A 17,475-nucleotide genomic window follows, 5' to 3' on the forward strand; every position below is an offset into this window, starting at 1 on the left:
ATAGTTTCTTTCACATCAGATATTAGTGTATCATTAAATTTGTATCATCACATTGGTTTGTTTTTTAAACAAGCAAGACTACTAATTTCTAATCTGACACATTTCCTTTTGCTTTCAAAGATGATCCAGAGGGTGCCTTTGTTCCACCAGAATTTGATATCACCGGTAACACTTTTGAGGCAAGTTCATAAATTTATCTGTAAAATAGAGGAGGGTTTAATCATTTTAGTGCTTCTGGCAGTACCAAATGCTCAACATTCCAAATGTATAATTTTAACACCTTTAAAGATTGTGAATAGTAAATTGTGCTGTTTAGATACATTTTGTGGAAATAAAAAGTAAACTTAAAATGCTATATTAATTTTCTGTGTAAACATTTGTTTGCTAACTGTTAAAATGTGAGACTCTATTCTGGCTGAATATGGTGTTGCCCTAAACCACAGCTGGTCTATATTATGTTCACTGGTATCCTTCACTGGTTACATTTGCTTATTTGGGGACTAGCCATGAACTTTCATGACTAAATATAAAATTTGTTTGCCATCCTCTTCAATAAAATAATTCATGGAAGGGTAATCAGCAATTTTATCTTTGATTTAATGAAGAAACAAATGACTATCTGTTGCTTTGCAATGCACAAATGCTCTACATTGTTAAATTAAATTACATTTGAATTGTTTATACTAATTCATTAGCCTCCCAAGTCAACCATCTCATTGCATGCTGCAGGAGTGCTTGCTGGCTTAATAGCCTTTTTTTTTAATACAGTATTTTTTGTGGCATGTATTCTTAGATAATTCAAATGCTTTAATTAGCAACATGTTCTATTCAAGGTATAAAAAAATACTCTGTTTCTTTATAGTTCAATACAAATAGCTTTTACTTTTTGTAGTTACAGCCTTCATAGTCATGTTTATATTTCCTGTATTTCCTCGAGGGAGGGGGCAGAAGGGTAAATGAACCTTGGAAGTGTGTAGTACTACAAGTAAGATGAGAATAAGGCAGGAAGGGTAGTATTATAGAATATTAAGTAGTGCAGTCTTTGAAGGTTAGAGATGCAACATTTCTCCCTGTTGCTATGTTTTGTTAATGTAGTTATACAGGCCAGCAGAGTTCTAGTGATTTTGTGCTTGCTCTCCCACCCCCCCACCCTGAGGCTGTTTTTTTGGGAGTCTTTGTCTGGGGACAGGGGGCCAATGCGGAGGGGGTGTGGGGGATGGTTAGGAGGTGACCAGTATTGCATGTAAACTTGCCAACTGTAGTAGTCTTTATATTCAGATATGGTTGAGGAAAGCAAGTCCCAAAGTCACCCAAAGGTGACTATTTTTTGTTTCTTTCTTTTTGTTGTACTTCTGAAGCTGTACTTAAGGTTTTACATAAATATCTTCTCCATCCCTTGCCACTTAATGAGCCTCCAAGACTTGACACAAACAGTTATAACATTTGTGGAATTTTTTGCTCCTCTGGCAAACTTGCATTTCCCCCCCAATCCTTTCTTCTCCTCGAGGAGTTCAGCGACTCCTGTGCATATAGCAAATAGATACACTGAAAGAGGTTTGAAGACCAAGGGGATCGGACAAGGTGAAATGGGAAGATTGTGGGAATACTAAGTGACCTGAAATTTTAGTTCTGTCTGATATACAAGGCCATCGTATCCCTCCTGGGTAAAACTCGTACGTGTACAGCTTTATTATTTAACTCCTCTCTTTCAGCAATTACAAGCCTATTAAGTCCCAGTGAATCCCAATACCAAGCACAGCACAAACAACAATTATACAGTCAGTGAAAGCTGTTTGAGTCAGGAGTGGCTCTAAACATTGACCCTTTTGCTTTTTCGCAAAGGTTGATGAAGATACGTGAAGGCACGCATTAGTGTGGAAGGAAGTCAACATGCTCTGCCTTGTCTGTTGTGAAGTGGCGAAAGGGCCAGGGTGAACTGATTTCTGTCCGTTGCTCCTATTTCTTTATCGGGCAAGTTGGGGAGCCTTGCGAAGCAGGGAGAGCAGTGCTACAAGTGTCCTGTTGCCTCAGCTGTTTCTCATTGACCATGCTAGGGCAATGCACAAGACTGAAAAGCTAGGGCTTTCCCCTTCGTTGAGGCAGAGGTATATTGTTTTACTCTGGGATTTGTGTGCATTTTGTCAGACAGTTATGGGATTCTGGGTACCTGTGGAACTTTCAAAGCTTTATCTCTGACCACTTTGTGGAGTTTGGTTGAATTTTAAGTACTCCTATAGAAGATCAAATTCTGCCAGGGATTCCATGCTGACCTTGGGTTGCTTTTGCTTGTGCAGTTTCCAAGACCTACAGTGGGTTGATCCTTATGTACCTGTTACAAGGGTTTTATAATATCGTAATCTTTCTAAGTGTCGTGGTTTAGCCCCAGCCAGCAGCTAAGCACCACGCAGCTGCTCGCTCACTCCCCCTGCGCCAGTGGGATGGGGGAGAGAATCGGAGGAGTAAGAGTGAGAAAACTCCAGGGTTGAGATAAGAACAGTTTAATAATTGAAATAAAATAGTAATGATAATAATATAATAATAATAATAGTAATGATAATATACAAAGCAAGTGATACGCAACGCAATTGCTCACCACCCGCCGACCAATACCCAGCCAGTTCCTGAGCAGCGATCCCTGCCTCCTGGCCAACTCCCCGCAGCTTATATACTGAGCATGACATCATATGGTATGGAATAGCCCTTTGATCAGTTTGGATCAACTATTCTGGCTGTGCCCCCTCCCAGTTTCTTGTGTACCCGCAGAGCACGGGAAGCTAAAAAGTCCTTGACTAGCATAAGCAGTACTTAGCAACAACTAGTACATCAGTGTGTTATCAACATTATTCTGATACTAAATCCAAAACACAGGACTATGCCCACTACGAGGAAGAAAATTAACTCTATCCCAGATGAAACCAGGACACCAAGCTAGCTGTTTCCTTCTTGGTGCTAATACTTTGAGTTGTTCTCTTTTTCAAAGGTATTGATACTTTTGTCTATCCTCTCACACCTAGTTGTAACCTCCTACTATGCAATAGCAGAATAGTGCTGGCTTATGTACATCTCTCTGAGGAAACGCTAGGCCCTTGTGCTTTCTCAGTATTACAAGATTCTTTGTACTACCAATAAGTTGCTCTTTTTAGAGGGGTGTCAAATCTTTAGTGTTACCGCTTGCTCCTTCCTTGGTAATGACCTTACTCAGTTGTTCTTTGTTGAAGGAGTGTTTTTGCAGCTGCTTAGTATGCTTTGTTGAGGACAGTGGAAAGTAGTGTTTGTATTGAAACGGTCCAATTCCAATATAAAGAAAAAAATTAGTATCAGAACTGCTAATTATGTTCAGGATTATCTTTGATAGCTGTTAGTCCAGTGTCAAAGCTCAGCTGATTTAAAATACTTATGTCAGCCAGCGGTTTCACTTGATTTGAGTGTGACCTATTTTGTGGCTTCAAAAATGGAAGTACACAATGAGGTTTGTATAGCTACTGGACGACTTCTTCCTCTGTAAACTTTTTTAAAAAAAAAAAAAAAATTCCCTCAAATAAAGCTACCGTTATTTCAACAAGAGATGTTTTGTTTCCTACTTGGTGAATTACTGATCCAGACCTCTAATGGAATTGTGGCTCCAGTCTAATTAGTTACTAAACTTAGCTGGCACTCACAAGCACACAAGGGTAATAGACACAGGAAACAAATTGAAATGCATTACTGTCCTGGTGTCTGAAACAACACTATTAAAAATTTCAGTTTCTAGTTGGAATTTCAAATAGCAAGAGATCTAAAGCTTTGTCCAAATGGCAATGCACAGGACTGAAAAGTAATTGATTTCAAGTGGTTTGTTTTAGACCTGTGCCTGTTTCTTGACCTGTTCTCCATTTGTAAAGTGGGAATAATAACACCAACTTCAGTTACTATTGAGAGTAGGAAGGTAAAAACTAGCCCCTCAGGGAGTTGTCAGTGTCAGGTGTAGAACAGACTTTTTAGAGAGAAAGGTGTTAAGGAAGTAGCTGTGAGAGGGGCTTTTGGTGCCAACAGTGAAGTGTGGCTGAGCTTCCCAACTGGTCACTTCTTTAGTACTGCCACAATTTCAACCTGTGGGGCTGGAGGAAGGATTGCAGTTTCTGAGGGTCTTGGAAGACCTTGAAATGACTGTGTTGCTAAGCGGCTGGAGCAGCATTTAATAGGGTAGTTCTGTTATGTCCTCCTCTTCCTGGTGTAAGCATTGTCACAGTGCAAGGGCAAAAAAGGCAGCCAAGCAGGTACTGCTGGTCTCTAGGACAGTGTAGGACTGAAATAGAGAATCTCCTGGGTATCTGTTCATGTTAATTTTTTTTCCTCTAACTTTGCTGTCTCCTTACAGACTTCTATTACCATTGTGCCCTAGTAGCTGCACTGTTAAGGATTGGTGCTGCAAAGAGAGGGGAAACAGGAGAGAAACTTTAGAGTTATGATCCATACTGTAACTTCAAAGAAAAGGTGAATTTCTGTACAGTACACTTACTATAATTTTCACTTTTATTCTTAATGCACATGCAAGTATGCGATGTGGCTGTGCTCAGTAAAAGCTTTCTGATGACTGAAGCTGTTACTTGCCTGCATTGATTGAAAGATCTCACTTTCTGCTTTTCCTCTAAGCTGGAAGGTGTGTCTGTATTTGCTATAGCAAGTACTGACAACTTTTTTGTTCTCATTGACTCTTGAGCTAGAAGTCAGAAACATCTTGAGTATAAAGACTACCCTCTAACTTTGTAAAGTTTTACTAGTATGCTACTGTAGAGAGCAGTATAGCATGTGAATTTTTCTGTTCTAGAAAACTTTTAAGAGACTGAGATGCAAAAATACAGATTTGGGGCTTCTTTTAAAATTTGCCTACTTGACTATATACCGGGCTTATCAATTCATCTTCAGTATAAACTAATACTGAGTCCTGATTCCCTTCTCTAAATAGGAAGAGCTTTAACCTTTTCCTAATGAAAATGGTTCCTATTTAATTTTCTTGCCCTCGGCAGTACAGTGCTAGACTTGTGAAATTGGACCAATGGGAGGCCCAACAGGAATAGTTAAATATTGGTGAGTTCATTATTAGCCTTATTTCTATCACTACAATACAAGTTTGCCTCAGGTTAAAAACATTGGCTGTCTCAAACCAGTTTCAAATAGCTATTTGTTTGCATCACAAAACTGCCATTGAGTCTTGACACAGAGGTTCATTGATGTAGAACCCCACATTTCTAAGATATGAGCTTTTCAGTGAGATGAAGGACCGATGTCTGCCATGTGTGAACTTGCATTTATAATCTTTTAATAATGTGGCTATTCAATTTTGCTTGTTCTAGTGAACCTCTGTAACAGAAATCAGTGAATTTTCAGCCTTGTCTGCCTATTTTTTAATATCTAAAGCAGACTGGATAATGCTTCTGTTTAATGACTGCTTTCGTTATTTAGAGGTGATAAAATACAGTAGTCCAGAAACCTCAGTATGCAGCAAGATTATAACCTTTCAGAAATAAAAGAACTGAAAAAGTGATACAGAGTTGAATACTACCTTGAAGAGAAGAGGGAAGTATGGGATAAAGAATGGGAAGAAAGCGAAGTTCACACTTGCCTCTGTTTTCTTGTCTAGAAATCCTTCTTCTTTATGCTATCACGGCAGGAGTGGGGTATGCTGATCCCTCACATCGGACAGAATCAGAACCAGAAAAGGCTGAGCACTGCCTGTGTCTTTCCTAGAATGTGACAGCTGTCGACTTGCAGTTCTTAGTGGGTTATAGTTGATTTATTTTATTAAAAAAAAAAGTCCAAGTGTTTCAACAACCTTAAAAATAAACAATTCTACACAGTGGTATAACTAATGCAAATAGAAAAGACAAGCGAAAATGTATTACTCTTTTTTTTTTTTTAAACTAAATAGTTAAGATTCATATGGGTTATTCCTATGAAATGTGACAGGCAGTTGGATTGATACACACCATATAGATACAAATATTTTATTTGCATATAAATGTATGGGTTGAAATGCCAAATGAAGCCTACTGTTCTAGGGAATAGATAAAGAAAGAAAGGTTCAGGGTATATATATGTTGGTCCTACTGAAGAAAACCGAGCTGTCAGTTTGCTGCAATATTTCTCAATAGCTGATCATTACTGAGCTAGTGCTCAGGTCTCAGCTGTTGGTCCTTCTCTAAATATGAAAGCCTTCATCTTTCTCCCAAATCAAAACAGCAGAAGGTATAAAGGAAGTCTTGCCTTTGCCACATCCCTGGTCTTTTAAAGCAGTAGCTTTGAATGCTGTGAGATTATCTCTGCTGTTCTATTCTTTCTTTAGCCTTGGTGCAGGAGGAAAAAAGAAAACTTTTTACACGTTCTCCTAGAGGGGTTTTTGGTTTTGTTTTTATCTGATGGGGGAAATAAGTCTTTTGAAACACCTAGCCTTTTTTCTTGAGTTCTGTTTCCCTTAATCTCATGTAGCCTCCTCTTGAGACTAATTCTATCTAACAGCAGCAAGGCTTGTCATCAGCAGATGGTAACTTATGTATTCCTGTAGACTAAACCATTCTATCTTCTGAGTGTTATTTAAAGCTGTCTTTTCCTTCAGTGACAAAAATAAATTACTTTTATTTGGTTACCTATGTCTCTACTGTGCTATAGAACAGGAAATAGAATCCTCCTGCTCTTGCTTTTACATCATTGGCCCAATTGAGGTTCCATTCAGGAACTTAGTACTGAGCAAATATCACCCTTTAGTTGCTTTACAGAAAGAGCTAACCAAAAGAAGAATATGAGGCCAACAGGATTTTTTTTTTACAGCAGTCTTTTTTCTTTTTTTTTAATGCATGGAATATCTTAAAGTTTATAATTTGATTACCTCAAAAATCTACAGCATGTTGCTTAGTTTTGAAGTTGGGCTTGCAAAGTTGTCATGTTGGTCTCCTCTAGCTGGCTTTTTGAGCATATTGCCGGTATTTTTACACACCTTTTCACAGACTGATTTCTATTTTTATCAGGAATAGTCTGTCTCTTAAGCAGAAAAATGTCCTCAGAAGAGAAATGACTGAAGGTACAGGTAACCCGTTCAATGAAAATATGTAGTATTTTAGGTTTCTTCCTTACTTGGCTATTAGGTTCCTATAAGAAGGCATTATTAAAGCTAAAATAAGTATTTTCCTTGAATCATAGAATCATAGTATTTTCCTTGAATCATGGAATCATAGAATGCTTTGGGTTGGAAGGGACCTTTAGAGGTCATCTAGCCCAAGCCCCCTGCCGTGAGCAGAGACAGCTTTAACTAGATCAGGTTGCTCAGAGACCCATCCAACCTGACCTTGAATGTTTCCAGGGATGGGTCCTCCACTACCTCTCTGGGCAACCTGTTCCACTGCTTGACCACGAGGGATGGGGCCTCCACTATTTCTCTGGGCAACCTGTTCCAGTGCTTGACCACCCTCATTGTAAAAAATTTCTTTCTTATGTCTAGTCTAAATCTGTTCTTCTTTAGTTAAAATCCATTATTCCTTGTTCTGTCACAACAGGCCTTGCTAAAAAGATTCTCCCCATCCTTCCTGTATGCCCCCTTTAAGTACTGGAAGGCCGCAATAAGGTCTCCTCGCAGCCTTCTCTTCTCCACGCTGAACAAACCCAACTCTCTCAGCCTGGCCTCATAGGATAGGTGCTCCAGCCCTCGGATCATTTTGGTGTCCCTCTTCTGGACCCGCTCCAACAGGTCCATGTCTTTCTTGTGCTGAGGGCTCCAGAGCTGGACGCAGTACTCCAGATGAGGTCTTAGCAGAGCAGAGGGGCAGAATCACCTCCCTCGACCTGCTGGCCATGCTTCTTTTGATGCAGCCCAGGATATGGTTGGCTTTCTGGGCGGCAAGCGCACATTGCCAGCTCATGTTGAGATTGAGGAAGATTATCCTCTGATGTACAAAAGTATTTTTCAAATGAGCTTATTTGAGGATTTTTGGGGTTGTGAGGGAAAGATTGGGAGTGAAAAGAGAGCTTGGTGTTCTGTCTTAAAACAGGTGGTTCTTGTGGTAGTTGAAGTTTACTCTTTTAGAAGCCTGAGGAGCTGTGTTGGATAAATTTGCAGATAGTTCCCATGGTAAGCAAAATATCTATGGGAAAAAAAGGACAGATTGTTTTCTCCTGTTATGCTTATGCAGTGTCATAAAACTCTAGGATCCTTAATGTTAAAGATGCACAAATGTTTTGGATCAGTTATTTATCTCCGGCCTCTTCCACATAATGTCTTCTGATTAGTACTGATACTTTCTCAACAATGGATGAAGTTGTCTTGCTTCGTCCTAGTAGAATTATCTGTAAGTTTCTGGTGCTACCCATTCAAACTCATTTCTTTGGTTGACCCTTCATCATACTGGTCTTACTGGCAGAACTTAATTTTCTATTGCAGTCTCTGCTTATTTCCATCATTTACTCTTTAGAATGTTCAAAAATGCTTTTAAAATGTAAGCCTGAACCCTTAAAGGCAACATGAAGACCTCCAGCAGAATTATTCCTTGTCATTATTTGATATCAAAAGACTTCTCATTCATTAATTTTATGTCTGTTTTACATGGATATTCAGGTCACTAAAAGATCCATGATCACTGCTAGACTGGATCTGGAGACTTTATACTCTCTGGAACAAAGACAAACAATTCATTTTTACCATTTGCATGAACCAAAAATAGAGCCATTTCACCAATGTATAAGAACATTCATAAATAACATCTTGTTTTTGAAAGGTTCAGGAACTGATTGACTTAAAGTAGATGGCAGAATGTACAACTTCCTAATCTCCAGCTAAAATTTTGAGACTAGTCCAATTTTCACTGTGAATTAGGTGGTTGTAGAGTTATCTTATTAGGTTGCTTGAGATTTAGTCAAGAGCCTTCAGGATTATGACAAAATGGTTGTCACTCACACATTGTTCTCCTTAGTTATAGCACTTCAAAAAAAGCTTCAAAGAACAACTGAGAACATGGTTTTGAAGTTAAGGATCTTGTCTCCTGGGAAATGCATTGCAAGTGACTTAGGCTCTCTTAGATGACTAAGAACCACTAGAGCCACTAAAACCACTGCAGCAGGTTTTAGAATAAAGTAGAATATTTCAGTTGGAACAGACCTACAGTGATCATCTAGTCCAACTGCCTGACCAATTCAGGGCTGACCAAAAGTTGTAAATCATGTTGTTAAGGGCATTGTCCAAATGCCTCTTAAACACTGACAGGCTTGGGGCATCAACCACCTCTCTAGGGAGCCTGTTCCAGTGTTTGACCACCCTGTCTGTAAAGAAATGCTTCCTAATGTCCAGTCTAAACGTCCCCTGGTGCAGCTTTGAATCATTCCCATAAGTCCTATCACTGGATACCAGGGAGAAGAGCTCCGCACCTCCCTCTCCACTTCCCCTCCTCAGGAAGCTGTAGAGGGCAATGAGGTTGCCCCTCAGCCTCCTTTTCTCCAAACTGGACAAGCCCCAAAGTCCTTAGCTGCTCCTCATAGGACATTCCTTCAAGCCCTTTCACCAGCTTTGTTGCCCTCCTCTGGACTCATTCAATGACCTTCACATCCTTCTTAAATTGTGGGGCCAAGAACTGCACATACTTGAGGTGAGGCCATACCAATGCTGAATACAGTGGGATAATCACCTCTTTTGATTGGCTGGTTATGCTGTGTTTGATGCAGCCCGAACAGGTATAAACCTGTTAGTATATACGTACTCCGGGATTCTTGAACTTTTGAGTCCTTTCACCAATTATTTAAAAAAAAAAAAAAACCCAAACAAAACAACCCACCCACCAAAAAAGCCACCACCTCCTCTCTATCAATTGTAATGGCAACAGATGTTGCCTTTTTACTCAGGGATGCTGATCTATTCAGTTTTTGAAGAAGCACATAAATGAAATATGTATGTTACACTTTCCTTGTAATATTTTTTTTGTGGGCTATACAGGTCAAGTCCTATAACATTATACATAAGTTCTATGCCTGAATAGAGAAAAGGTAGTAAACCTTGCTCCTGCAGAAATCATTCCCATATGAAACAATCAAACAGAAAAAAAACCAAACCAGCCCCTAACCCTCCCCGCCCCACCCCCCAAAAAACCCAAAATCCTTCCTGTTTACCCTCCTCTGTTTGCATTCCTGATACCTACAATGACACCTACCTACTAATTTGGTATTTGTCACCTACAGCTATTCTGTGAAAATTGGTGTCTTGAATGTGGTCTTAACAAGATATTGTGCAGTAGGATAAGTTCAGAAGTGTCCAGCCAGCTTTTTACATTTGCAGTTCTGTATATGTTCCTTGTAGAAAAAAAATCAGAAAAAATGTACATAGATTATTACTTCGAAGAAGAGTGAACTGGTTATTGTACAGCGACAAATATTTTACATATCAGAGTCCTGATGTCATTGATTCATGGCATGGTAAAGGAACTGGGATGCTATTTGAGTTTACTGGCTCACAGTGTTCTTAACTGGAAGTGTTGCACTTCAGTTCTTTAGCTCCAAAATGTGGAATAAGCATCTCCCAACACAGGATGGTGCGAATGTATTACACAGCTCAGTGACAGACTTTACCAGTAGGCACCTTCTTTTAGGTTTAAGATAAAAATAATATACCTTTTTTTTTAAACAAAAAACTGCACTAACTACAAATAACATCGTATTTGCCATACAATGAAAAAAACGTTTATACAGTTGAGAGAAGATAGAGCTAGTCTGCTCAGCATGCATATAACTGTTTCCCAGGTTTCCTTTTTTCTATGCCTACAGGGAATAAATTGTGTTAGTTTAATTAAGTAGTAAATGAATTACCTATAGCAGGTAACTTAAAATTAAGGAGGTTAATGGCTGGTTAATGGAGAGTTGTGACACATGAAACTCAGTTTCAAAGGGAGTTTAAAAAAAAACAGTGTTGAAGAAGCTTTAGAGATAAACGTGTCTAACTTTTGCTATCTAACCTCTGAGGTCTCCAGCAGTTTTATTGGAATGTTCTTCCTTACCTGTCATAATTATGCTTCTACAGTCCTGCAGGAGAGGAGTCAATTGGCGTGCTATTCATCCATGTGGCATGCTGATCTTGGTGATTAAGGGAGCCTGAAAATGGGATGGAAGTGTAAGAAACCTGTTCTTAAGTTGTGTCTTCACCCTGCAAACACATGAGTAATTTCATACACGCAGCATGGTTTAAATTTGGTCAAGCTTCTGTGTATGTTCATCTCTGTGTGACTTCTTAAAGTGAAATGAATGTTTACAAAGGTGGGTGCCAGTGGCTCAAGATATATCTCAGTCTTCACTACAATAGTTAAGGTAACAGCTTCTTGAAACTATTGAGGTCCAGTTGAAAAGTTTGTATATTCTGACTTTTATTTTTTTCTTCTCTCTGGGTGTAGCTCTGGATTGACAATACTGCTTTTCAAATTAATTACTGCTGTAGATGCTGGCAGTTTAGCCTATGGACGTCACCTGTGTCTTAGCCATATGGAAAGCCAAAACATATGGCTGTTAAAGTGTTTGCAGGTAGCATGGAGACTGCTGTAAACCTATTGTATGTTTTTGGTTTTGGGGTTTTTTTTAAACAAATATCTATCTCCTACCAAAGAAGATCTCAAAAAAACCTGAAAAGAAGTTTGTATATAGGAGCCTGAGGAGGTGATTTAGAAGTAAGTCAAAAAGTATGCAAAAATCTTACAAAAGCCTGAAAAACTAGCAAATTTTTTTCCAAATCTATCAAAACACAGAAATGCTGCCAAAAGTCTGCAATGATGGCAGATGAACAAGATACAAAAGAGTTTTTCAAAAAAGCCATAGCAGGAAAACTGTTTAATTTTTTTAAACCCATTTTTATCTTGTAGAACCTGCAGGAGGTTCTTACATTGCAACTCTTCTTTATGGGAAATGATCAAAAATTTGACTCAAATAAGAATGTCAGAATAGACTAGTGACCAAGTTGACAAAATTAGCAGTAAAATAAATTTCCAGGACCAGATGGTGAAACAGCATTCATAAAAGAAGCAATTACTTAGAGTAATATTCTTTAGCCTGAAGAGAATGCCCTGGGGGAGAAGTTATGCTAGAAATCTGTGAAGTATGCCATGGTGGCAGCCATAGAGTGACTATTTGCCAGCCCTCATAAACGAAGAAGTAGGTGGCAACAATGAGATGAACATAGGTGGACTCAAACAAGAGGAAATACTTCTTTGTTATGCAGTAAGCTGTGGAAATTCTTGCTGCAAAACATGGATGCAAAAAGATTGCATGTGGGTAAAGCTAAGACAAATTCATGGAGATAAAACAGTTGTCATGGACCATTACAGACAAGAAGCCTGCAACTACAAAACAGTGAGATTAGAGTGATGTGCTAGGTAGAGTTCCTCAGTTCAATCTGAATGATATAAATAGAGGTCACAAGAAACCAAAACATAGTAAAATGTAGGGACCAAACAATGTTCAGTCATAGTCTATGGGATACGTGCTCTTTCCAAGTGCGTTTAGATTTTACTTGGTTCATTTCTCCTTATGTTTTTGCAGCATTGCTTTTTAGATTATTGTATCTATGAAGCCTTGCTTGTGTTTTGTGATGTAAACCTGACGTTCGCCTAAGAACATACTAAAACTTGAAAGCTTTCACTTAGTTGTTAGGTAAATTAAAAGGCAATTTCAGAGTTGAAATACCTGCAAACTTCAGGTGTGATTATTTGAGAAGATCTGACCTGTAGCTGCATTTTTGTGCCCATTTTTTAGAAGTCTTTTGGGGAAGAATTTTTTCAGACAAAGCTAAGTAGCAACTGTAGTTAGAAGGGACAAACTGCAAGTATAGCTTTGGTGGAAAATGTTGGTTTTTCCAGCATTTGCTACCGATTTCAAGCTAGAGTATTTGTTTTGTGACTAGTCTACAGTGGTTTAGCACTTTTAGCACATCCTGCAGACTAATTATCTGCACACCCAAAGTGCCAAATGAATAAAAAGCTAATATTTAATACAACACCTTCCAGTAATTACAGTTACGTATAAAGGCATTTAGTCCCTTGGTAATGAAGGAAAGTATTAAAAATAATAAGCCTGTTCCCCTTTCATTTTGTTGCTGAAAAATACTACTGTCTGATGTTATTTTGCATAAAAATAGTGCATTTTAGAGTGAGTACATTGAAAAAAGACATAGGTAAATATTAAATGTTTTCTCCCAATAGTAATTTTCTCAAGCGTTAGCTTTGAGGTTTGTAACAACACTGAAGCTTTCATTTACAGAACCTTTAAATGCTTTGAATTGTGAAAGGGTGGAAACATCTATATATGTGCAGCAATCTTAATAAAAACTGCAAGGTAAAATAAGGGTCAGCTGAGAATGTCAAAACCAAGAATTGTCTTGCACTATTCCTCTAGCTTATCATTTAGTTGGAAATATTTTACAGGAAGTGTTAGTTCTGTTACAGTCTGTCTTTTTCAGTTCTGCTGAAGACCTACATTTCTGAACTCAGTGAAATCTCAATACAAAATGTAAATGGTCACTATCCATAATAGCAATATACTAAATGCTTATGCAGTCAGTATTCAACAGCTCTTTTGTCAGCTTTTTTCTCTAGTATTTGTCTGCAAGTATGAGTTCCTATAGAACCTTAGTTCTTCAGCCTTGCCCAAGCAGTAATACAACAGAGCCTCTGTCACACTCTGTGTGTAGGCTTGGAGGTTTTACTTCCTCTCCTGATCTTTTGATTTGCAGATTTTAGAACTAGAGCAGATCATTACTGTTCTCTGATTTCACTTCCTATAGTGTTAAATGGTCATAAAATGGCATGCAACAAGCCAAGTAACTTTTGATTGGAACTGACAGAAGCCTTTTTGAATATATTTTACTCATGATACAGAATTTTACCATGACAGCAGAAGCTGTCCTCTCCCTTGGTAAGTGCTTCCAGTACTTAGCCTGAAAGCTTTAAAAATATGTATCTTCACCTTTTGAATTTTTATCTGAGTGGGTTGTTTGTTTGTTTGTTTACTTTTGAGTCTTGTTGTGCCTTTGTCTCTTGGAAACCACTCTAGTGTTAGAAGTTATCTTGATTTGAAGCTACTTGTGTGATTATGACCTTCAAATTTTTCTCTGACATACATAAGCTCCCATAGCGTGTTGCTGAAAGGAAGACTTTCAGGACCTCAAATCATACTTGTGACGACTTCTCTTTTCTTCGTGTTGCCATTTTGATTTTTAAAGGGCACATTATTTCCATGATGGCCTTCCCAGTGATGCATACAATTATGATTTTACGTACGATTCTTGTTACGTTTGATAACTTTGGGCTAAGAGTAGATGTACTCTCTAAGACCAAATCTGGAGATCCAGTTTCCTAATGTGACTTCTTCCCTTTCCCCCCATCCTTTTTGAAGCTGATACTGTAGTACAGTCTTGCCAGCATGGTCTGTATTTTTTGTAACACATTCAGTCTTTGACTTAAAAGTCTCTTTAGGAATTATGAAGAGGTTGTTTTGGTTGGGTTTTTTTTCTTTTGGATCTTTCTTGAGATGCATGCTATTTATCATCTGTTAATATTACTGTCCTCTAATGCAAAAGTTTCTATAATTCAAAAACTATTCTCCTTAGCTAGATTTAAAACAGGTGGGTTTTTTCCAGAAATTAAGGAAGAAAAGCCCTCTTAATTCTTTTAAGGAAATTCCTAACTGCCAATACAGTACCAGTTTTTGCTTGTCTTCCAGGAGAAGACGTTGTTTGCTGCCCTTTCCTATTTGTTTGTTACTCTCCTTATACTAAAAAAGCCTTAGCTTAATTGTGAGAGTGTTTTAATTGAGAGCAGTCCCTTCTAGTGAGTCTTAGATATTTTATATTTAGGAATTTGCTTTATTTATGGCATTTACCATCTTGCTGTCTTTTCCCTGAAAGTGAAATTTTCTTCCTAAGCCTAAACAGTGTGGTAAGTAGAAGCAGATTTGATGCATAAACTTGGGGAACACCCCACCTAGTGGATGATCTCAAACTCATTTTCTCATTGCTCCAGTTCAGGCAGGAGACTTCAGGTTACAATTGGAATAACTTACATATTAACCATGTTTACTACCAGCTCAGGGAATTAATTAAATAGCTGAATTTTCTTTCCACCTTTTTTTGTGGGGGTGGCAGTGGTGGTGGTTGGGGAGCTGGGAGAGGGGAAAGGTAAAAAGGGGATTTACATTAAAGAAAGTTTCAAGTTGGAAAACATGTTGAAGTTCCCAGTAAATGTTTTGACATAAATTAATGACAGGCTATGATGATTGAAATGGCCATCTTCAAAACTGGCTTTTTTGGGTGTCAGAGGAAAGGAAGTATCTCAACAGAACAATTTTCTGTGCAGGAGGGAAAAAGAATTCTTTCTTTATTCAGTATGAGACTGGCCTTTCCAAGAAAAGATGCAGTGAAGTTCTTTAAAACAGTACAGAAAAATGGAGGGAGGGAGTGGAAGCCTGTCTGCTTGCATCTCAAAGACTTGTGCCTTTAAAGGCAGACTAGGGGATATGAGTTATACCCCACAGTGAACAGAAATCGTTAATTGGAAAAAGTGGGATGAGGTAGTATGTTGCTCTGCCCTTCCTATTCCTGTGTCCTATAATGTCCCCATCTATCCTCATGTGGATGAATAAACTTTGTCAAAAAGCAGATTTTTTTTGTTCTCTCAAAGTAAAGTTTCTCATCTTTCTGTCCTGCTTTTGGAGTTGGTATTTTAGTTGTATATAATGAGATTATATTCAAATATGCTTTCTTATTGGTCTATATTATAAGAAGTACTTTTTTTCTTATAAATTTCTTACTGAGACAAGACTAAATAAACTCTTGTTTACTCTTATGCACTGTGTATTTGGAATAGACGCTACATTCTGTAAATTAAATCAGATGCTGAGGAATCTTGGAGAGGCTTAAGCATACAGGTGATGTCCAAATGATAAAATAGCCTCAAAAGTTATGCCTGTAGGCAAATGAAAAATACCACTTTTGAACTGAACAAAAAAAGAGGAGGCAGGAACAAGAATCTCTTCCATCCATATTCTAGTTCGCTGAGTTTCCCACAAGTATTCTGCTTGCTAAATGCCAAACAGGAAAAGAAATATGTCAAGTAAGTTGACAGTTTGCGGTAAACTGTTTTTAATTCTTACTTCATGGCTACAGCCTGTCTCTTGATGTGAGTTGTTAAGGACATGCCAAGTGTTACAACATTATCTGTTTCCGGAGGCTGTCTTAGTTGCTTTTTCTCCCCCACCCCCCCAAGAATGAATAAGTAGATTAATTTTTTTTTTTGCTGCTGCCTTTGTTAACATTAGCATTTCTATAAATAGAACACCATACTGAATAAATAAAAGTGCAAGATTTGCTGATAGAGTACAAATGCAATGTGTTGCTTACTTTTGCCACATGATGTAAAAGCACATAAGCAATACGTTACCTTTAAAGTGTCATCAGCAAAGCTTGGTGTCAGTTTTATAGTGGATGTTAGAGTCTAAAAGCAAATTTTCCTAATAAAGCAATTCTTCTACCCATTCCTGATGTTAGGAGTGGTATAGGGAGGCTGAAATTGGTTATTCTGTTCAGAAGTACCTTCTGAATTCAAAGGTGTCCCCACACTATATGGCATTATTTCATCTGGTATTCTGACATTGCTTGGTCTGCGTAATGTACAAGTTATGGATGTACACTATGATTTTTTTCCTCCAGTTCTTAGAGGAGTGATTGATTTCTTTCTTTACTAAAGTCAATTTCTGGAACAGAGGTGATGTCACTTGTTGCAGATCATATCAAATACATGGAATAACTTGCTAATATCGAGTATATTAAACTGTCACAGTACAGTGTTACATTTATACAAAAAGTTATTTAAATAGAGCTGTGTTATATTTTTAAGAGTTTGTCTTTGTTTCCTTGTTCTTTTTTAACTTTGAGTTTTCTGTTATATTGTCCATTGAGAAATTCCAAATGATATAGCTCACTGAAACAGAGTATTTAATATCAAAGTAAGAGAATAAGTTCTACACTCTACACTTCCTCTTCACTGTTCAAAAGCTTATGAAACAGTCTGCAGGAAAAAAAAAAAATCTTAAAACCATCTTCATAAATCCTTGGATGCTGGGGAAGGAATTTTGGTTAAATTGCGTCCACAGATTGTAATATACTAAAGTATAAATCTAGATTTTTGTTGTGGTTTGTTTGGTTTTTTTTTTTCTTTCCCCCCCTCCAGGCAGTTACTGGCCTTCCGTCTTGGGCAGGCTTAGAAAAGTGTTAGTTTATACCTAGTTAGTTTTATAGCAAGTTAACTTGTGAGGACTGTAAGACCATCATCCTCTAAACATTTAATAATAGGAGTTGTACTTCCTTTGTGAGTAGCTCTATTAGTCCAGGGTGGAGTTCATTTTCTGCAGCTGAAATAAGTATGGGTGGGGGTAGTGGTAACTTCAGGAAGTATGAAGAAATAAGTGTCTTCCCATCAGCTTGTTAGTGGG

At 38.0% G+C, this 17,475-nt stretch overlaps 1 protein-coding gene across 1 annotated transcript in view; it reads left to right on the forward strand.

The window, feature by feature from the left end:
- Positions 1–17,475, forward strand: part of KNDC1 (kinase non-catalytic C-lobe domain containing 1) — a 66,088-nt gene that overhangs the window by 8,169 nt on the left and 40,444 nt on the right. Inside the window, exon 3 of the mRNA XM_075717714.1 lies at positions 121–179. Coding sequence (XP_075573829.1) covers positions 121–179 — 59 coding nt within the window. The remainder of the gene's footprint in view (positions 1–120; positions 180–17,475) is intronic.

Source organism: Pelecanus crispus, chromosome 10 (assembly GCF_030463565.1).
Source record: "Pelecanus crispus isolate bPelCri1 chromosome 10, bPelCri1.pri, whole genome shotgun sequence".
Taxonomy (NCBI): Eukaryota; Metazoa; Chordata; class Aves; order Pelecaniformes; family Pelecanidae; genus Pelecanus; species Pelecanus crispus.